Genomic DNA, 22914 nt, shown 5'->3' with positions numbered 1-22914 from the left:
GCTTGCTTTTGCCCCGGAAATCCTTTTTAATAGCAAGCGAAACGTACACGTAAATGAGCCAACACATTACACATACGCAGCGTGGGCCTGTGCCTGTGCTAGGGCCTGGGCCTGGGCCTGGGCATTATGCACTCACCCATCGCTGCTTTTGCTTTTGGTCTTGCCGGGGAAAGTCCATTTGGCTTGGCGATAAATTAACAACAACAACTGGCGCATGAGCAGGTCCGTCGCACACGGACGGCAAGAGTCGCAGAGGCAGAGGGGCTGTGAGTCAATGAATGGAGTGAAATTACTTAATGGTACGAAATTGTACTTTGCTTAATTACTCGGCCACTGATACCACAAACACAGGCACGTCAGGAGCACACACGTACGCCACCACACATACACATACAAGGGCATACAGCAAAGCTCACACAAACGCAGCTATACAAGCGCACAAACGCATATATGTCATTCAAACGTAGTCGTGGGTGCCGTAAAAACAACTTTACGTACGAGAATTTCGCCCAAGCTCGTAAACTCAGGCCATTGTGTGTGTGTGTGTGTGTACTGGTCTTGTTTACGGCTTGTTTTCTTAGCCGCTTGCCAAGAAGGCTGCCTTTCCGACTCTGACTTAAATAATTCCTAACCTACTATTTAATTGGCAGACGCAACGATGGCGTTGCGTATACGCCATGTATGACATTTTAAATTGTTTATGAGCTTCCCCGGGGCGCTTACATACCGCCCAGCTGTCAGTTCAAGGCCTTCGCTGCCAGTTAGTCGTTAATAGAATAAAGCCAAGAGACCCTGGCCTACCGCCCAGTTAATTGTTGAGAGAATTGGCCACGCTTCCTGCCGCTGTCATGATTTGCTTGGGGCATTTGGGTTATCACTTTGGGTTAAGTGGTTCTGGTTTAATTGCTAAAGTTTTTGGCCATCATCCTCGCCATATACCGCTTGTTGCGTCCCACATCCGCTTGCATTTAGCAGCGGTTTCCGGTCTTACAGGGAACCACCCTCCCCACCACTTCGTGAGCCACAGCCCGTGTGCAAATATTTGTTTGCAAAACTGGATGGACGGGGGTGGCATGGCTCTCTAGTAGGTGTTGTTGTGACACTGTTTGTACATGATTTGTTATACAAAGTGTACACACTCACTGGTGGAGAGCTCACTCGTAGTCCTGCCTTTTGCCCGCAATGTTTGCCGAGCGGCTGCGAAATATTTTAATAATCATGCAGTACATTAACTCGGTAACGGCGTAATTGCATAATAACAATGTTCGGTTCCTTGTTTGCCCTCCGCCGTCAAATCGATGCCGCAAACGCTGAACAAACGGGGCAACTACATTTGGCGGCTGGGTTGGGCAGAAGGTATTCTGACGGTATTTGCTTGTGGGCTTCGTTGCGTGAATTATTAAAGCCTCATTGCCCAATGTCACAACTGTCCAGTGTCCACTGGTCCTCTACATTGTGCCATTTTATTAGTTTTCGAAATTTTGGGTTAATTAAAAATTTATTCTGAGCGTATTGTCCGTCGCCCCAGTTACTGACACATGCGCACTCTAATGTCCTGCACGCATTATCCCCATTGCATATGCCAGCTCAGTCAGTCCCTGGGCTGCTGTGTGCAAATTTTGCGGAATGCAATCGATTTTGCATTTGGGCAATTTATGTCGTTTTCATATTGAAATAGGCAGTGCGGGAGAGTGCTGCAAAGCTGCTCTTATCGGGGTAATTAATATGAATTCATTGCAAATGTGTTGCATACTTAAGTGCTTGCCCGTTATTGGGCCAGGACATGTCCATATTCATGCGATCAATTTGCTCTGGAATGCCATAGGGCAGCACTGCTGCAGCTGGCAATATTTTCCGGCAAATATCACAATCAGCAATGGCAAAGTAAACGACTAACAAATATTTATAGCAGAAGGAAGCGGTGGGTCGAATGGGTCGAGGGGCGATAGAAAGTGGCAGTGGATGTGGAGCGCCTGCAATATTTATTACAAGTTGCATTCAGTCAACAAGCACAATGGCTGCCAAGCGAAAACAAACAGCTGAAAGCAGCAGTGGAGTCTATTGCCTTTCAAGGATGCGCCAAGGATACCAAGTTGAACCCTGTCCAACCCAGCCCAAGCCCAAACCCAATCCCCCAGCCAGCCCGGTTCGATCAATGTCATGCCATGTAACGAAGACAGCGAATAAATAGTCGCAGTCAGAGTCAGGCACTGAACTGTTCCCAGACATGCAAGGGGAAGCGGTTGGTGGCAGGTGGGTGGTGGGTGGTTGTTAGGCAAGTGGCTGGCACGAGCCAGGAATACCAAGAAGCAGAACCACCAGACCGGGCCAAGAGACTCGGTAAACACGAGAAATATGGGGCGTATGTGTAATATGCTCGACAGCGAAAATTGTATAAGAAATGGGATGGCAGGCCCACGACTAAAGAGACGTGGCTTAATAAATGTCTTTTAATACAGAGAAAACGTAAAGCTTGCATTTCTCTGCACTTTATCCTTGAATAGGGCGCTTTTATTATAATATGCTGAGTTTCCCTGCCCAATAACAATCGGAAATCAAAAATAAAAATCATTTAATTTAGATAAGTGATTTTTATTGTGGACAATAAATCGAATGCTTAATTATTCTATAAAATAAATCGTTTTATTTCCATCTGATTTTTTTTCTTCGTGCACACCCCAGCTCTTCCCCTAGTACTCCTCTAACCAGCAGGAAATCTCGGCAGGGCTTGAAGACATTTAATTTGGCATAAAAATGAGCCGCGATGACAGATGGCCGAGATGATGGGGGCGGCCACGCAGGTAGTCCCTCCCCCGACAAATAGAACCATCCAGGATGCTGGTGGCGAGACCGAGACATCCTGCGCCAGGCCAGCACGGCCTGCCATATAATGTATTTTCATTTTATAGGCTCATTAAATTACGCTTTATTGCCGTTAAAATAAAATATTATGTGATAAAAATGAAAGTCCTTGGGCCGGGCAGCCGAAAGGTTGTCGCTTAAGTGCCTGAATCGTAAAAGGAGGCATTCGATAGAGCACATGTGTTATATGGTCGGTGCATTCCACAGTACCTCAAATGAAGCACAGCTTGCAAAAAATTTTCCGTCGGCTCTCACTAAATCTAGTTTCTATGTTGACCCAGTTTTGGGCCATTTTTGTCAGGATGAATTTATTTCTCCGCTTTCACGCTTTTTCGTTGTTTTTAATTATTCCACTTTTGTTGTCTGGCCTGCGACGCTTCCTTTTGCCTCTGTTGCCGGATTTTGTCGGCTTGTCACATTTGAATGAAATGAATGAATGAGCCGGAGATCCTTTGGCCAGGAACCTGGGCACCGGCTGCACCTCCCGGGCGCAGAATGTCAGCCAAACTAATCGGATTAGTGTGTCCTACTCCCCTCTTTTAGTGTTTTTTGTTTTTTTGAACGTGTGTTTGGGTGGGACGACTGGATCCTGGCTTGTGGAGGCAAATATAAGGATATTCGGGGAGAGCGACTTTCACTCGCTTGCTCGTTAGCCCAAGTGACCTCCATTCGGGAGTCGGCACGTTTTAGTGTAATTAAAAAGATATCCCGCCAGACGGTCGGGACTCGTTCGGGGACACCTTTAACGCTCTGCCGCTGAAAAGATTTCTCGCACTGTGACGTGACGGGACTGCAGGACGGCATCGTTGCCATTTCGTATGGCAAACGAACATAATTTCTGACGTATGCGATTACGGGACTTGCACTGCAAATGGACGCACAGGACCACTATTTCTAAAACGGAGACAAAGGACAAAGCGACACAAAAAGCGACAAGCAATAAAATGAGAAACCGCGCCACAGAAACACCAATGTCGGGCCAAAAGCACATCAATCAACGGGGAGGAGCACGCGACGGAGGATCGGGGATGGGATTCTACTGCCACTGGCAGGATGTGAAAGGATAAGAGTATTGTTCCAAGGAGAGTGCTAGCCTCTGTGCTCCGCTCCATCCGCGTCGCTATTTGTTAGTTTCATGCCGCACCGACGACCACAAAATACCTACAAGTCACGGGAGTCAGGGCATCACGAAAGAAGGCGGGGCTAGTTGGCTGCCACTGCTGCCGCCCGTCAGTCAGTCACTCCGCCAGTCGGTTGGGGAACAGACAGACAAACAGGAGCATAAATATAAAATATGTACGTGCGTGTTCGGTGTTCTGAACAAGATTAAAGTGTTACCAGCTCGGGGCTGAAAAAATAAAAAACAAAAAGCGATTCTCCTCATATCGGATGAGCGACACCAGGAATACTCTTAAAAAAAATGGCGGAAAAAACCTGGTTAACTGTTCGCATCTCCCCGAATATTATGCGGTAATCCTCTTTATTTTTTTAGCGGCTCTACTATTATGGTTTTTACCCAAAACTGAAACATATTATTTTACTTTGATGTAATAAATTAAACAAAAGTTTCAGGGCTGTGAGAGCACTCCTAACTCCTCCATTGTCAGCTCGGTTTCTAGGGTATCCTAAAAATAAAAACCACAAGATTGAAACAACTTCTAAAGCTTGAACGTACAAATAGTACAAAACGGTTGGCGTTGTGGTTGGTTGTCCCAAACATTGTTGCCGCAGCACAATTAAATGTGGCAATTTCATATTTAGTTTTCCGTGTGTGTCCTGATTAAGATGGGAAGCCCAGGAGCGGGAAAAAAGAAAATGGTGGAGAGAGCTCAACCTGTCCCGACCAATAGTCTTGTCCCACTTCCGAGTCCACAATTAATCTCTGCCGAGTGGGGTTCGAGATGGGGAAGGGGAGGCACTGGTGGTGGCAACATCAGTGACACACTCGCACAAGCATAGCCACTTGCCACTGGGAGATGCATGTGTCTGGGTGTATGTGAGGGTATTATTTTATGGTTCATGGTAATTACAGGTGTCGCTATAATAAATTATCTTTGAATTTACTGTTTGTCGTTCTCATCGTTGTTCGTTGTTCGTTGTCCGTTGTTGCTGTTGTTGCCAGTTGGTTGGTCGTCCGTTGTTCTTGTCACCGGAGCAGTCTTGTCAACGGATCCTCTGGCCAGGATAGTGAATGTGTGTGAGGGAATGTTTGTCTGAGTCGGGATAATTGACCGCCCCCCTGCTCCCGCTCCCGCTCCAGCTCCCACTGTCGATGTTCCTGCTGCGGCTGGCAGCTCGCATGTCCTGGCATTGATAAGCTTTATTAAAAAGGATAATGAGCCTGTGGTTGTAAGCATGCGCGCGTGTGTGTGTGTGTGAGCCTGTGCCAGAATGTAATGCGGTTTTGTAGTGTCCAATGTGTGTGTGTGCGAGTGCCACTGCCCCGTACATGTGTCCATTATAAGTTTCGCCGTTGTTTACGAGTTGTTGGTTTCTGTAGTTGTTAATAGTTATGAGTTAATGGAGTTTTTGTTGAATGTTGCTGTTGCTGTTCCTGTTCCTGTAACTGCCACCGTTTGTTGCTTTCCGTTTCCATTATTATTTTCGGATTATTATGATTACTTTTGTTTGGCCGCATAATCAAATTAACTCGATGCGGAGACCGGCCCTTCCCCTGCCCGGCTCTTCCCCTACTCGTCCTTGTATGTTGGCAAACAAGTATATTTTTTACTCCGATTCCTTATCCTCTTCTTCCGGCCCTGTAAACACCCCAATAATTGCATAATCATGGCATCAATGTTTTTCCGATTTCGTGTGTTAAAGAAAAAACTTTTCTCAAATGACTTTTTGATGCCCTGATTTTGATTTGATTGCTCTGAGTATGAATACTCAAAAACATTGATTAATGTTTGCAATACTTCGCTTAAATATTTAAACTAAATGGAAAATAGTTTTAGAATTTTCATTTCAAAGGAATAAATCGTTATAAGTATTCAAAATTTCTCTCTTTCTTTTCAAATAAGCTTCATCTTAAGTAAGAGTATTGGATAAAAACGGTTATTTGTATTTCTATTTCGTCTTAAAAACTAAGTTAGTTTGTTAATATTTTCACGATTTCTCCAAAATCATTCTAAAGTAACTCTCACTCAGGCAGTCTTGGACTTTCTTTCTCGTTAGCTGAAAATAATTGTCTAGGTACTCATTCGCTGCCCCAGTTAGAGTTTGTATTTTTTTTAAGCTCTACTCGGGCTTTTTTCGGGTATTGATTTTCGTTTCAGCAAGTGGGCGGAGCTGGATTGTTGTGTCTGCATTTTAACTGGAATTTAAATGGTTTTCGAACCCGAAATCCTGTCGAGAAGCACGTTTCAAATGCACTTCACATGCAGCGCTTTCCCTTCCGTTTCTCGATTTTACGGACTTACGTCGCCGTTTGCCGTTCGCCGATTGTAGTTCGGTGCCGTCGGTGTTTGAATGCCGTTCGGGATTAAAGTGTCCAAGTCGGATGGCCTGCTAGTCGGTGGTTTAGTCGGTCTGGTTAGTCCGGGTGCACTAAGCAGTGCGGTTGCGTCGGGTTGACAAGTACATGAAGCTGTTCGGTCTGTTTATGCATGTGCTGAAACGGCAATTTAATGAGCATGCCAGGTATAATCCAGCTCCACCGCTCCACCTTGCCCCTTGCATCACAAACTGAGTTCCTGCCGAAGAGCTCAAGTCCTGCCACTCGAGGCAAGCAGGAAACGGAAATTACTTTGCAAACACTTTGCACCAACTTCACCCCACGTTGCTTAGCCGCCCTTAAAGCTGGGCGCCAAGCACCTGCCGTGTTGCAGGAGTCAAGCGAAGTCAGCGGCGGGTTAAGGTCCTGCTCGGTCGTCTTCGCCTTGCGTCATTTTCATTTTCTTCACGCTATTCCTGCCTTTTACTCCTTTCAGCCTTTTTATGGCCACCGGCAGTATGAAATATGAATTGCGGTTACTTCAAAAATCTCCCTCGCCTGCCTGGCCAGCAACAAAAATCAACTGCATTTTACTTTGTTGTGCTTTTCGTAGACGTAGTCGCTGCTGCGGCACATTGCCATTTTATGGCTAAATCCACTTTGCCAACACACACACACACGTCTATACACACACCCGCATCCCATCATACAAGGCGGAAAAGAGGAAGTGGAAGGAAGGAAGCAGGACACAGTCAGGTGGCAAAGGTGGCCTCCCTCCCAGCCGCCCCTTCGTGTCCTCTGGCTTATTGAAACTTGTTGTAAGTTAAATTATGGTCGAAATGCTGTTCACTGCTGCTGCTTCTGCTGCTGCTGTTTTAGTCCTGGCGAGAGTCCTGCTCATGTGTGAGTCCTTGTGTGTTAGTCGGGGTTAAAATTACCTTTAAATTGAAAATTATTGTATGTGCGCGCGCTCGACTCGCACTCGAATCCTCGAATCGCAGCTCTTCCAGCGTTCGCCTGGCTAAAACATAAATTTCTGTGGTTTCTGCAGCAAATTGCGTTGCCCGTGCTTCGTGAGTGTCTTGGGTGGCAGCGAGCTGAATTACCTTTTCAATTTGAGACCCACTCTCCGAGCACAGCGGCAGGTAAATGAATTAATGTGTAGAATGGGCGGAAGAGATCTTAATTTAAATTCATAAACATAAAGGGGCCGGAATAGGGGCTGCTGAGATTTAAAAGCAATCCTTCGTGGGAGAAGCCAAGTGGACACCAGTTGTCCTTTTTGTCAATTTTGAATGGCTTTTAAAATGATTAAATTTTATTTGGGGGGCATATCTGCTGCTATGACAGGCGGCCAAATAGACAAAAATTCAGACAGACGACCGGCGGCAGATGCTTGAACATTTTTTGAATTTGGTTGGCTATCGGTATCAGTTCAATTTAGTTAAAAGAACAAAAGTGAGCTCTTTAAGAGACGGTGTGGGTCTTTATTTTTGGCCATAACTCTTGCGAGGGCCCGGGTTCAACAGTTTTGAACTTGCCGAGGAGTCTGTGACATTTATACCACGCTTGGCACGCGTTTGTCGTTTCGGCAAATTGTCGTGGACCCCACCTAAAAACCACACAGGCTCCACCCGGACTTGTTTGTTTGCCTGACGGGCTCGTAAATAAATCATTTGATAACTTGACGCGCTGCCTTCCGCCTGCGATACTCTGCCCCCAGCACACTTGGGTGTTCCGAGTCCCCTATACCGTATCCAGTGTCCTGTATCCTGTACCCTGTGGTCAAGGCCTCACCTCAAGCGCCTGGCGACTTGTCCACCGCTACAAGATATTGTGATTTATTTGCTTTCGGTTGGCTGTGACGTGACGCGACGTACGGCAATATCGATTGGATCTAACTTTACGACCCACGCAGAAAAATAGCAGAGATGCTTAAGTTTTCTGATGGACAATGAAAAGTATAGTCCTGTCTATGAAATCAAAAGCAAGTTGGCTTATTAAAGCGTATTTGTAAGTTGGCTTATTTAATTTATTTAATCTCTGGGGAGATTTTCTTTCAGTGCATGTTTCATCCAGCTCGCCGGCCAATTTCCAGTTGCCACTTTGTTGTTCTAGCCTTATCTGCGCAAACTTTTGGCGTAACGCAAAAGCCAACGCAAACGAGAAACCAGAAAGGCGTCGTTAATTTTTACTGCAGCTTTCGGGCCAAAACGGGGCCGGGGAGTACCGGGGGGCGGGCGTTGAGGTTCCGCCGGACATTGCTGGGGCAACCGCTCGCAGTTTCAATTATCTAAGTCCGCTCTTTCATGTGGCTGCCGTCAACAATTTACACTGGCTTTTGGGTGGGCCAAATAGTTGGAATTCCCCCAAATTGATTTCCTCTGTCGTGGCCGAAAGACGAATGCGAGTTGGCTCATTTGGGTCGGAAAGTTTTGCCTGCGCCAAAAGGTAAGCCCACCGGCTGGGCCGTAAAAAACTCTTTAAGCTCTTCCCGAGGCGCCCACCTCTACTCGCCCGGAGGGGGCGGAGTGAAAACATAAGGCGGCCACGACAGGGTTTTCCACTTAGGGTTTTGGCAGGGATCAGGTTGTGGCATACGCCGGCCGTCATAACCGAATCAATATGACTGCCAGGAGTCGTCAGGTGCAGCTGGCTCTCGCCCGAGCCAATCAGCTATTAATAGAGCTGAGAATCAGCTTAGACTTCAGACTTATGGCCGAACCGTTCGGGGCTCGTCACTCACACACGCTTGACCCTAAGAAAACGGACAATTTTCTATTTATAATCGTGCTGAAACGGAGACCTGCCCTAAGCCTTCTCCTTTTCTTCGCTCCCTTACCCACTAGTATGGGGATTAGGTCTTTGAAAAGTTTTTGACCCAAAAGGATTTGGCATGTGTGTATTTTACTAGGCGAAAGAAGTCTTTAGCTTGCAGTCCATAGACAGAGATATATCTCTGGTCGGATTTTGTTTGGCTGACTTTGTTGCCACTTGCCAACAAAGGGGACCTGTCCGGGAGTCTCGACGTCCCGACGACCCGCCATCTCGCCATCCCGCACTCTCGGAGTCTGTGTCCCTGCCATCGGATTTGCCTATTTGCCTGAATGGCCATTATCGTCATCTCCATCATAGCCAGACCCGGCTTGAGCTCCGGTCTAAGCCCTTAACCCTAACCCCTTTCTACGTTTTTGATCTATGCCACACGACCAGTAACTCACACTCGCACAAAAGTTTCCAGGCGCCACAAACTTTTCGGTGGCTCTGCCTTTGGAAATCGCCGAACCACCCCGTCCCACAGTTGTCATGGCAATTCTGAAAGGAGATATTCAATTTGGTTTGCTCCTCGTCTCGTAATAATACTTGCTAAACAGTTTGAAGTTCTTGGGCCACTTTAAACGGCCACAAATTGTTGTCGGGATGCCGATGTTGCAACTAATTTCATTAAATTAACCCTACCGCTTAGTGCATCAAAATGATCAACTCATTACCCAATTTGTGTGGGACTGCTGTTAATGAAAAAGTGTTTTCAAGTTTCTGTTTAAACTTTCGATATACTTTTGGCAAACAAAGGCTCAAGATTCCCAGGGGGAATAATGGACTTACGGTCCGGCGATCTAAGTCCTTGGTTTGCTGAAAATTCAAACAATACGGCCAAAGCTCATCAAGCGCATCAGCTGGTCTTAGCCTGGCCCTGAGCTGACAGCTTTTTTTCTGGGAGGCGGTGGCGGAGGAGTCGGAACAACTGAAGCCGGAACAGAAGCTGTGGCTGCCACCAAATCCAGTTTGGAAAACGGAGCGGGTGGAGGTCTGGTGGGTGTATAAATCCGGCGGATTGTTTGGTATATGCAAGGTAGCAAAATTTACAATTTAAAGTGCATGCATAATGAATGCTGTTTGCAGGCAAAAGACCTGCAGTCCGACCATGACCTCGTCGCATGCCTCGAGGAAAGCACTAGCTTGGGGCTGCCCCTCCGGCCGTGTAATAGACAAAACAGAAAATTCGTATACAACGCTGCTTGAAGTTTTGCTGGAAAATACATAATCTGTGCCAATTTTCATACAATAAAGAGATGCCCCAAAGTACACTTGAAAAACTAAGCTATTTTGTGATAAGCAAATATGGTTTAATACATTCGAGGAGTGCAATTGTAGAGAGTACTTCATAATATTTAATCTTTCAATAAAGCTTTAATGGTTTTGGCTTATATAAGATTTATTCAAAAGTATATACACGAAAAAAACTTTAATAACTTTTTGGGTCTCCTTTGATTAATAGTTACTTTTAAATATTTTTTAAATAATCCTGATTTGTTTTCTGTTGGCAAATACCTTTGAAAAGCTAAGTGCTGAAGGCTGCCTTTGGCCTTTGCTTTGTTTTTCGTGTGCTTTTTTGGCTTATTTTGCATTAGAAAAGGACTATCAAGCCCGGGAGAAATGTGCCGCCACCCTGGATACGCCCTGAGGGTGTGTGTGCACATATTTGCCCGACTTTGCTTGCCAGAACACACACACACACAAAGATCCACTACGGTTTAAAAATTTGTGCATAATTTTGCTAGGCGAAAATATGCTTTGGTCCTTGAGGAACAGAGGAGCATGGAAATCGATGACAGGACACATGTCGGGCGCCCATCCTCCCCCTTTTGCGCTCTCTAAACTCACTTTGTTTGCGGATTAAGCACCCGGGGAGCTGCTATTCCCCGTCCTCATCTGTATCTTCAATTGAGCCCGAAATGTTGCGTTCTCTAATTTAATTAGGCGCGTGCCACCGCAGGAATCTGTTTGCAATCAGGCGTCGCATACGAACACCTTTGTGTCCTGGGATCGGAACAGAACCCAGCTCAGCACGATGTTTACATGTGAGCTATATTTTCATTACGTGCTCTGTGCTATGTGCTCCACCGCAGCAGCCTTGGCAACCGCACCAGAGGAAGCGACAATTTTTTCATATTTCCCCCCAGTTTTCCGCGCAATTCTGCGGGTCGCAGTTTTCCTTTAATTACAATTTGGTAGTGCCTTTGCGCAATATCGATTGGAGAGAATCTGTTACCTGAATCCGAAACCTGGACCCGGTTTGATTAAGTTTTGGCTTTCATTATTTTAGTGCGCCATTAAAAGTTGCCACCCAACTTGGTATTACGCTCAACTTTTCCTGGCTCCAACTTTTGTGATTTTTCCATTCCCCGAACCAGGCGGGCCATGGTTCCTATTTCCATTAACACACACATTGACACAGTCAGACACACACGTTGGAGCGTTACTGATACCCAAGCCGAAGCCCATTAAACACATTACAAAATTGAAAAGTCATGTTGGAGTTCTTTCTTTCTTTGGCTCTGTTTTTGGACAGTTTGCATGATTTGTATTTATCTGGGCAAGTGAAAAGCTCTTATCAGTCCGAGTTGAAGTCGAGAGAGGAGGAAACTTTCAGTTTGATTACTTAAGAATTTGGTCAATGATTTCGAATAAAGCCAAATAGTTGTGCAAAGTTCAAGTGTGAGAACGTAGCAAGGATTGTCCGATGCTATCTCGCACTCACACCCAGGCCAGGCCTGGGCCATAATAAATTTCAAACTGCTTGAGTGCCACACATGAACACAAGCACACATAAATGAAAGGAACAAGGAACTCTCGCCACCATGATGTCCTGGCCATTATCCTGCATATAAAGTTGTTCATTTCCTTGTTGTTTTTTGGTCATTCCTGCTTTGATTTCGCCCCTGCCCGGGCTGTGCTGAGACCATTGTATTGCATACATAATAAATTTTATGAAACGTAAATTTTTATTGAGACCAATTTTTGTCGCTGCCATAAAAGCGGCAGACATGAAAAGAAATGCTCGTTCCAATCAAAGCCGAATGTTTTATTTATAGGTCCGTTTCAATTTGGAAATTAATTTCGCATTAACTATTTTCTGGTTCCGGAATTAGGAAAGCGACGGCAAACACAAGCGACAATATACGAAAGGCTCCCAAAATAAATAACAAATATTTGGTGAATGCCGCCCGGCCCCCAAAACAGCCCAAAAACATTTCAAAACGGTTTGAATTAGCAAAACAGCACAAATGGAGAGCAAATAGAGAGCAAAGACAAAGCCCAAACACAGGAAGCCCGGAATTTGTTGCTGTAAATGAAAATATTGCAAATCAAGCCGGGCGAACTGAAACAATGCGAACTGGTGGGACTTTGAACCGTGCGACCGAAATCAAATGACAAATTCTGGGCCCAGCTGCTGATCTGTGATGGATAAATAAAAGAAATGCCCCCGAAAAAATAGTACATTCGAAACTAACATTGACGTTGGCCCATTGTATTTCATGCGAAAATGGTCCGGCAATGGTCTGTCAATGGGTGTGTCAACGCTGCGTATACGTAATGTCATGTGAACTTTCTGTTTAATTCGTCATTTTGATTAGAAAGGTAAACAACTGTTTAATTAAATTCCAAACAGAAGCCAATTAGCAGCCATTCTTGTTGTCTCTCAAGTTTTTACAAAAACATTTTTGTGTCAAAGTCTGGATGAATTGGAAAAATGGTCACAATAACCGTTTACATTGAAAATCAATTTGTTTCAATAATTGCCTTAAACTCTGTTCCTGAGCTGGTTCGATTAAGCAGATTACACTTGTGAGAAAACAACATGCTGGATCATTTCGAATGCATATACATAATAAGCAGTGATATTTATTGAACCGTTTGCTGTTGCTTTTTCAGCTCATTAAAAATTCAGCAGCAATGCTGTAAAATGCTTGAATTGATTATGAAATAATGAATGTATATGAGTTTACGTGCTGAACGCTTTAAGCGGCTTTCGGCCAGGTAATTATATTTCAATTATATGGTGACTGACTCAAGCGATCTTCTACTGACCCAGATCCCCTCAAAGGATACAGTCGCAACTCTAGAGGGACATTTGTAAGAGAGAACGAACTCATCAGCTCACGGCTCATTAGCACGTTTCAAGGAGCGGGGAGTCCTGCCAGACAACTTGATTGAACTTCAATGAGCTCGAAGATTCTTTCTCCTCCGTAGCTCAAGATTAATGCTAATGTGACAACTTAATCGAAAGCCATTTACAAGTCATGTCAAGTGGAGACCGGAGCCGGTAAGGGAGATTGAGCCAAAGCCTTAGCCTGAACCAGATCCCCATCTACTTTTTCCCATCTTCTCGGCATTATGACAGGGCCCTAAAGTAGGCTGCCTCCTATAAGTAGGGGGAGGAGAAGAAAGGACACAGCATGACGACGACAAATCCATAAAAAGCACGTTAAATATTTGCATTAATTCCGGGGGGTGGCGCCGCCCGATAAGTCCGCCCTGTCCTGAAACAGGAAACAGGAGACAGGACGAAACGGGTCGAAATGAGAGGGGAACTGCTGTTGACACTTACCCGGCAAACATGATGCGACTGCGATGCCGATAAGGAGCAATAGTTGGCCTGTTATCTCCGTGCTGCCAATTCCCATCCTTGTGCCCCTCCTGCTACTGCTCCGTCTGCTCCTCCTGCTGCTGGTGCTCCTGTTTCGGCTGCTCATTTTGCCAAAGTCGTTTGGCGCTTATCACTAAATGCGTTACTTTGTCAACGACCCGAGTGGCTCGGGGTGGCGTTAGCTTCTTTTCTTTATTTATTTATTTATTTTTTTTTGTTTTTTTGGACGTTAGGTGGGGCAGACTTTGACTTTAACTGCACGACTCACTTTTAGTGTTTACCGCTCAATTTTGTGTATCAGTCAGATATGTTTATGGGAACGGCAACCGCAACTGCACCCGACTCCGATTCCGAACTCGATTCCGGCGATCTTTTTGTGCATAAACAATAAAAAATATAGCATAACGTAGGCCCGAACTGTCATGACAAAACTCAAATACGAACTGCAAAGTTGTATGTCTCGTATACAAAGTCCTTTGATTATTTGATATTTGATATTTTTGTCTTAGTTTCGTCTTTTCAAAATTCGAATCCAATCGAATCCAATCCGACCAAACTGTAGAGTCTTTTTGTTTTTTTGGCAGATATTATTTTTCGTTTCACGCGACGCGGATTTCTGATGGTTTTTTGTTTCTTAATCAAAAATTTACACAATCAAGAAAGGATGCGGCGCGCCGTCAAATGAAAGCACAGTGGAAATTTTCAATCAAAACTTTACTATTTTTTCCCCCTTAGTTCCGGGTTTCTATCCCTCCCTGTCGCTCGGTGTCTGTAAGCCCGGTTTTTGTTGCTTTTTAGCGCTCGTTAACTTCAGCGTTCTCGTTTTGTGTCTTTGTTTGTTTCGACGGTTTCTGTTTTCTTTTTGTATCTTTTTACAGCTTTTTGTTTTCTCAATTTTTTTGCTCAATTTTTAATGCAATTTCCACGCTTAACTGCACTTTTTTGCCATTTCTCTGTTAGTCCTGTTCCTTGTGCTGTTGCTTTTGCTATTTTTGGTTCTGGTTCGGCTTCGCTTTTTGCATTGCATTTATTTATACGAAACAGGAACAGACAGAGGCGAAATATGTACACAATTTGCTCCTCTCTCCCGAGTCCTTCGGTGACTGCACAAATTCAAATTACGTTTGTTGCTATTCCCGTTATTGCTGGGGCCTCTGCTAGTTCCCCCAGATCAGATCGGAGCTCTTCAGTTGCCCATCAAGTGGCTCTGACTGTTCTCGAGGACACTGGTCTGGTCACAGGATCTAGGTCTAGACTTTGTCTGGAGAGCAGGCGTTGCATCTTTTTCGCATGAATCTGAAAAGGATTAGAAGAAGGAATAGTTAGAAAGTGGCAAGTGAGCAATATAATTACATAAAATTCATTAAATGTGTTGGTCTGAGGATATATTTAAACTCCCTCCCCCAAAACCCTAAATTTAGCCTATTTTTTAATTAAACCTTCCTAGAAGGTATAAATATAAATAGATCTTAATTTTGTATTTCGTTTGATGGCGGTCCGAGGACACTGTATATTTTATTAGCATGTTCGGAGGACCTTATTTCATTCCTAAAAATCTTTGCAGGAAGTCATTGTCAGGAGGATAATATGACTTCTGAACCCACGCCCTCCGGTTGAGTGACGTGTGTCTAGGCTATGTCCTCACACCATCGAGGCCTTTGTTCCTGGACTGCAGCTATTATTATGCTTTATTTTCCGCTTGACACCTTTGGGCTGCGTTGCGCATTTCCTTTCCGCAGTCCGCTCTGTATGAGTGCTCATCCACGTGGCATTTATACGCGACTTTTTCCCATTCGCATGCAGAATTCTACGGTTTTTCTTTTTTACGCCCACATATCCCGACCTGGCCAAGAGGCGCTCAGCGCGCTAAGCCAGGGCTAAAGTGAGTGCCTCCGGCTGGCGGTGTACTGCGAAAAATACTATTGTAAAAATTATATATTCATTTATTTAAAATGGAAACCAAACAAACCACATCATCTCATCATAGCTTTTCTTTCCTTTTTTTTAACTTGGAATATTACTAATTAGAAAATGTAAAGAAAGTGTTTTATTTGAGGGGATTACTTTGATATGGTTTTTCTGGGTGTAGATAAGAGAGGAAAAAGCCAGTTCGGGGCGGTGGGTGGAGGATGCTGGAAGGGTTGTACACTTTCTTATCAACATGCATGTCGACGTCGACGTGAGGCAGAGACGTCATGTCGTCGTCTGAATTGAAATTTATTATTCTGCTTTGTCGTGCGTGTGTGAGGAGAACCTCCGAACGCTCCACACGCCTGCTCACGACCACCCCTTTCACGTCGTTTTGTGAGTGCCTGGCACTTTTTTGAGGTGGTCCTGTCTCCTGCCCCTAGCCCTTTTCAAGCATTTAATATTTTTCTTTTTTCCACGCTCTTTTTCATTTTTATTTTGTTTTTGTGTTTTTTAGCCATCTCCAGTCAGTACTCTCCTGCTTTTACTTTTGTTAATTGCTTTTCATCAGGGGCAAGCTGAGAAAATGTCTGGGGGCCACCTTTGATGTGCGACCTTTCATTGAGTTGGTCTCGGCTGTGATGTTCTTGTTTTTGCTGCTTGGGGTCTCGCACTTAGGAATATTGTTCACATGTCTCAATTATCCTTTTGATTTTGTACACATGAAACAACCCCACTCCTTTCGGATGAAGTTTTGCGCTTTTGTTGGTCCAATTTCAAAGTGAAAACTTGGCCAACGGAGTTGAAAGTTCTCGGTTTTATTGCTTTATGGGCAAGTTTTTATTAAAATACTTTAAACAGAAACTAACAGGATCTTTATATCTCATTTTCCGCCATTTGATATGGCCGGCCTTCAAAAGTAGGCTCTAAAAAGTGAATAATTTAGAAATTATCGTGCAGGATACAGCGGGAATCTTCTCTCAAAAACAAATGGTCACAGCTCTTGTCCAGCTTTTTTTGGCCAGCGTTGGCGGACCAAAAAGAATAGAATGAAATTGTATTTAGTTTATCCTGCCGTTTCTGCTGACAGTTGCCGTTTTTGTAGTTCAGCCAGTGAAAAAAGGCGCTGGCACAAAGAAAAGCTGAGTTGGAAATTATGCAAAGATTATGTGCACAGCTTGAGGGTTGGAGGATCCTGGATACTGAATCCAGGATACCAAATAGACTGGGCAACTTAACTTTGTCGCCGTGGTGAGGTGGATGAGGTCCTGGACCAGTGGAAGCGCCCAGACCCTGGGATCCTGGGACAAGGCCCAACTTAAGTCGAGTGACATGTAAATCTAGCCTCAGGTTGCGGCCACGGCAGCTGCTGCTGTTCCTGTAAAAGAGTTGCGGGCAAAAAGCGTCGAGATGATGATGATAATGCGGTCGTTCCAGCGCCACACTCAATCCCCCATCCTACATCCCCCACCACGCCCACCGCCCATTACCACCAGACACCATGCCCAGGAGCCACATTTTCCTTCCTGAAAATCAGTTAAATGAGTTTGTTTACATGTTACGCCGCTTTTGCGTGTTTTTTTTTCCAACGACTTTCAACTAAGGGCGGCGAAACGAAATAATAACAGTAGGGAACTTTAGAGCGAAGCAAAAAATACTCTTGAAAAAGTTTTGAAATTATATAGAAACATAGAGAAATATTGAAACATCTTACATGTCATTACAACAGCTTATATAGAACAATATCATTTTTAATTATACATATTTTGATTTCCACTTTGAAGATTTCTGCTACGGCTTACAAAACGAAAATTCTCCAAATACATATGCAAAGCGAGGTGGCTAGACGCAAGGGACCCTGGCGGACGTCTATAAAGGGCCCTGGAAGCGACGCGACATTGTCTGGACGCCGTTTTTCTGCGGAAATGGATGTAGGGGAAAAAATCCCCATACAATTTACTTTGGTAACTCGATATATAAAGTCGCAGGCCTAAAAGTATGCAGCATATAATTTGCGTTTGTTTGCCACTGCTGCCGCTTGCTTTATGTAATTTGCATGTAAACATGTGTTTTGTTTACCCGAGTGTGTCTTGGTGGGTTTCTGTGGGCGTGTGTGTGTGTGTGTGTGTGTGAGGACCTCATGGAAACGGCACATACACACATATGTAAGGAAAAACTCCACACTCACACACTAAGCCATGCAGCGTTGAAAAAATTACACCCAACATCAAATGATTTTGTTTAACATATTTTGTTATTAAGTGTGGAAATGTGCATATTTCGCTCCGGCAAGCCAAACCTCTTTCGGAGTCCTTGGAGTTCCTTGTATTTACCCCTTCCAACCTTCTCAGTTCCTCGCACCATTTACTGTTCGTGCCTGCAGTAAATTTCCGTTTGCCATCTTTCAGGACGAGGCAGCCAGACCTGGCATACTTCACTTGAACTTTGTGTAGCGTGAACTTCTTAAATTATTGGCCTGGCTTCCATACAAACTGCAGCCCGGGTACCGCCAGGGCGCCCGGGATTCCACTGCCACCCACAAAGTTCACTTTCGGCAATAGCCGTTTTCCCCCCCGGGGCTGGCGAATTATGTTTTGGCAAGTTCCTTAACTTAGTTTGCGGCCAGATTCGACCTGCTGCATTTTGACAATTGACAGTTCGATGGCGCGCTGAAGTTTTGCCAATTAGTCCCGCTGAGCCCTCTTTCCTTGTTTCCTTTGGGTGTATATCACGTTGGGCAATTTGTTTACTCCTCTTCCTGGCCAGAATGTTGTTTTTTTTTGTATGCAGCCAACAACTTAAGTTAGCAGACGCACGCCACAGAAAATCTATAAGCCAGGCACACACGGAGCAGTTGATAGATAAATAGAAGAACGACAGGGCAGTCGGAAATTCACTCGCACTTGGCCATAACAATTTCTTTCGACCCGGATCCAAGACCAGATTCAGATCCAGATCCAGACGTGGCCGCACTTCCTAATGCCGCTTGCAACGGCTTGATGCAGGCCAATCAACGTTGCTGCAACATTATTCTTACAGGAAAAGAAAAAAGTTTCTACATAAGGGTCTTCCCCCTAAACTACAAATTGAAAAGTTGAAAAGCAAGGTGATTCTGGAGAAATCATATTAAAATCATCATCCAGTGGCATACATATCCTGGAAACACAAATAAACCCCAAAGTATCTTGCTCTTTTATGCCAAAATACGTACAACGTTCGCTCCTCAAATTTAAGTTTTGTGGTGTAAACTCATTTAGTCTAAATGGTTTTTCGTTTTTCCTCCGTGTATAGCTTTTCTTTACGTTTCTTATGGCTTGCAGGGGAAGATGTGCTTAAGTCGTTCTGCCGTTTCCATTGCTCCTACAAACGAGCACTTCAATTGCTCTAGCTGCGGCAGTAAATACAAAGTGTTAAATGCCCGGGGCTTAGTGCGGGCATAAGCTAAGCAAATACGAGTGCACGTATATACCCCATATTAAAACTCAAATTCAAACTGCAGTTTCAGTTCCTCTCCCTTCGCAGCCATTCCAATAGCAATCCCATTCCCTTTTGCAATCCAACTTGAAGTTAAGTCCAAGTCGGCGCGCCCGAACAAAAGGCGTTGTATTCATTTCTTATTTAAAACTACTGCTTTCTGGCTGGCTGGCTGACTGGATGGATGGATAGCAAGATGGGTGGGTCGATGGATGGATACCAAGCCATTAGATCCATGACTTGGCTGGCTCCTCCACAACTACGGCATGGAGTTTTATTTATTGAACTGTGAATAAATATTTTGCGGGCTAAGGTGGAGCATAGGAGCTTAGCTCCCGAGGAGCTGCGATCATCCGCAACCCATTCAATCGATAGACACCCTCGAGTGCGTGTTGATTTTGCAGTTTGCAGCAAAGCGTATTTACTGTGGTAATGTGTGTGCAGCTGTAACCTAATTCTGTGGCTGGCTTAAATGTTCTTACCGTCTATTGACTTTTTGCGCCTCCTCATTTTCGGCCCCAAAGCCAACTCATCTCATTATGGCTTCGACACATCAAAGGAGGAGCAGAAATAGGAAAAATAGGGAAACCACCTAGATATCGCAATCCCCCAGTCCGTATCCCTAGCCATCTATTTCTTCAGGTCTCTGTGAATGGCACAGCTGCTTTCATTAGAGCCTGGCAAAGAAGGAGGCGGAAAGCGAAAGAGCAAGGGGTCGAAGGAGCCGGGGCAGGAGCAGGATGAATCGCTCACAAAAGGCTCTTCAGCTTTATCGCTGTAATCAATTGTCTGCATTTGAATAGTTGACAACCGATTTATGGACCATTGAGTGAGCAGCACAGTGAACGCCGATGACTGAAGGCCGAAGAACGAGTGGTAGTGGGACGGTGAGGGTCCTCCCGAGCAGTTCATTTCTTTTGTACTTGCGGTTTTTTTTTGCCCCCCACCACACCTCCTACGATGTTGGGCATTTTTTCCCTTGTGTGGCCAGTATCCTTTTCGGAAATCAAGTGGAATGACCCGCACGGTCTGTGTGTTTTTTCTCTGCCCCTCCTCGAAGCCCCAAAACCTACTTTGTTGTTGTTGTCCCGAGTAACTTCTGTTTTTGTATGTTTTACGTAATTTTGCCGGGCAGAAGAAGAACAGCCGGAAATGGCTAGGAAATTGAGCCAACAATAACAGCAGCAGCAGTAGCAGTGGCAGTGGCATCAGCAGACCAGCGAAATGGAATGGAATGGGTGTGGCATCAGCTATAGATGAAACCCAGATGCTTCCCAGAAGCCGCACCAGAAACAGCAGCAATAAGAATAATAACGAAAATGTCAGCCCAAGCGTCTGTCATCAGTTTGTCCGCCGTCAGTTGTCAGTTGCCTTGGATCGGTTGGCTGCTCCGATTCAGCCAGTGGCCCAGATAATGTACTGCCAAGTGTTTTTGACCTTTTTCCCTTTCTTTTGGTCGGCTTTTTCTGGCTCACCCATCTCGGTCCATTTCATATTTTTTGGGTGACACATCCTTTGGTCGGTTGCCCTTGTAGACAGCCTCTGCCGTCTTCAAATTATTTAAAACTCAATGCAAATGAAATGGCCAAAACGTTGGGCCCCCTTTTAAATTGGGTTCAAGTTCAAGGCATTAGCATTAATGCTAACTATGCGGTGCTTAAACTCGTCCCATTGTTTGCACAACATTATAGGGCTCTGGCGGCAGCCAAGTCAAGTAGCAATTACACTGCGTTTCGCAAGTTTAAGACTGTTTGAGGGTCTTGCCGTGGGTTGGCAATGGCTTCAGTTTAAAAGGTAATACGAGGAATTTTGAGTTTCTCATTAGGAAAAAGGTATAAGCAGTAGAACGGATTGGCTTTTCATTTAATCTGGTTCAATATTTTCGTTCAATATTTGATTTAGAATATTCCCTCATACGTATGATTAAAATCTCTTATTGCTTAACAAAAAGCGCCTAGACAGAGGACGCATTTAATAGTCTTTCCATCATCAATTTAGGTCAACTGGAGACTGGGCTTACCAAATGCGATCATTGGCAATAAAATCCTTTCGTCGTATTCTTGGGTAACTGCGCCCGTAACTGGCGCTTTAAGGGGGCTGAAAACTCTGGTAGCTGGTAACTGGCAGTGTTCTGCCCCGCATTCTCATCAATTCAGCTGCGGGTGACACACACACAGATGCACTGTGCCTCTCATATACAAATACATAGATGCACAGCAATGGCTGCTCACACATGCACACGTCCCGTGGGCATTTACTTGCCGGGCTCTTGGCACGGCTTTGCATTTGGGTTAATGTAGTATTTGTGTCTGATGCAGCAGCGGCTGATGCAGGAGCCGGCGGAGCCGTCGGAGCCACCGGGTTCTAAGCCCCAGTCAGTTTCGAAGTGAGTCAGGATATATGGCCGGGGTATCCTCGGGACAGACGAGAAAGCAGTTCAGAGGCAGAGGGCTTGATATCCCAATTTAAGCCAATATTTTGACTAGTCCCGATACAGGTTGGAAACGGGCGGCGGGAGGCTCAAGCCAGCCCATGATTTAGCAAACTCAAAGATCCCCTTGTGACTCGACTACGCCACTGGCTCATTGCATTGCGGTAACGGGCACATTTTGTCAGCGGCCTGGAAAGAAATGCACTGCACGTTGTCAAGAAAAATATGTCAACGTCTTTCTCGCTTTCGCTTAGATTGGCATTGTCATAAAATGCCGTGCCACGCCCACTCTTATGCCTCCCAAGCCCAGCACATATTCCCCCGCCCGTGAAGCACAGTGATTTTCTCATTCCATGTGCCACTTGCAAGGATGGAGGACATGCAGCCTGTTTAGAGAATGAATTGCACTTTATTGTTGGCATTTCGCATGTCTCCTCGTCACGTCCCGGAGAGGGACTTTTAAAGGCCCAAGTCCCGAGTTCCGAATTCCGAGCTGTGAGTTAAAATCGAGTGCGAAAACCTCAGATTCAGTTGGATATCCTTGGCGGAACGTGGTGCTATTTGCAGCACATTTTCGGTCAACCAAAATTGGCAGCCCAGTGGCATGGCACTTTGTAAAAAATTCAATCAAAATTGTTGCCATTTAGTTTGACATTTCATTTTGATGGAGGGGGTCGGGTGGGTGGCCCAAATGATGATGAAGTGCCAGCCACGAAAGGGCGTGCCCCGCGGCACCAAGGACGTGGCCTCTCCCTCTATTTTGGTCGCTTTTATTGAGTGCCAGAAGCTGCACAGGAATTTGCTTCTCCTCCGGCGACGCAGATTGCAAGCAAAAAATGTCAAGCTGACCACATGCTGTGCGAAGTTGGCCAATTGGGGGTGGGTGGTGCGCTACTAGGTGGGGGGTGAAATTGATTTTGTCCTCCAACTGTTTTGGATGCGATAAGAATTCGCCGCCCCCTCCTCCGCCGCGTGCATTTCACTGCACTCAATCAAGTGCTCTGGCCCCATAATTTGCCACAGAATGGCGCAGTGAAGAAAGCGAATACGGCTTTATTGGCTTCTCGGGATGTTAAGCTCTCGTTTCTCATTTCCTTCATCTGGCTCTATCATAATCATTTCCGCTTGCGGATATATATCTGCCATAAATCAACGCCAGCGGCTGCTTTAAATTCTTTCTAATGAAGTTACTCAAGCCTGAAAAAGAAAAACTTTTTCCACACACTCAGTTCTACACACCCTTCTGCGGAGTGGGTGGTGATGACAGGAGTTGGGGGTAGTGAGCGAATTCTTTCACATGTTGGCATTTTCTCGGCTTTCTCTTCAGACACGCTTGAGAGCACATGAAAATTCATAAAACTCACCCAGCCT

General features: G+C 45.1%; 1 protein-coding gene across 7 annotated transcripts in view; it reads right to left on the bottom strand.

Annotated features, from left to right (window-relative positions):
* The window catches only part of LOC6500508 (hemicentin-2), a 102983-nt gene that overhangs the window by 55627 nt on the left and 24442 nt on the right, over positions 1–22914 (bottom strand). For 6 of the 7 annotated variants that reach the window (XM_032449841.2, XM_032449843.1, XM_044714036.1 and 3 more), the window contains one exon: positions 13692–15026. In XM_032449841.2, coding sequence (XP_032305732.1) covers positions 13692–13836 — 145 coding nt within the window. In that variant the 5' untranslated portion in view covers positions 13837–15026. The remainder of the gene's footprint in view (positions 1–13691; positions 15027–22914) is intronic. The other variant, XM_032449842.1, reaches the window with a different exon arrangement.

Source organism: Drosophila ananassae, chromosome 2L (assembly GCF_017639315.1).
Source record: "Drosophila ananassae strain 14024-0371.13 chromosome 2L, ASM1763931v2, whole genome shotgun sequence".
Lineage (NCBI taxonomy): Eukaryota > Metazoa > Arthropoda > Insecta > Diptera > Drosophilidae > Drosophila > Drosophila ananassae.
The sequence above is the reverse complement of the archived record's forward strand: the minus strand, read 5'-3'. Positions and strand labels throughout refer to the sequence as shown.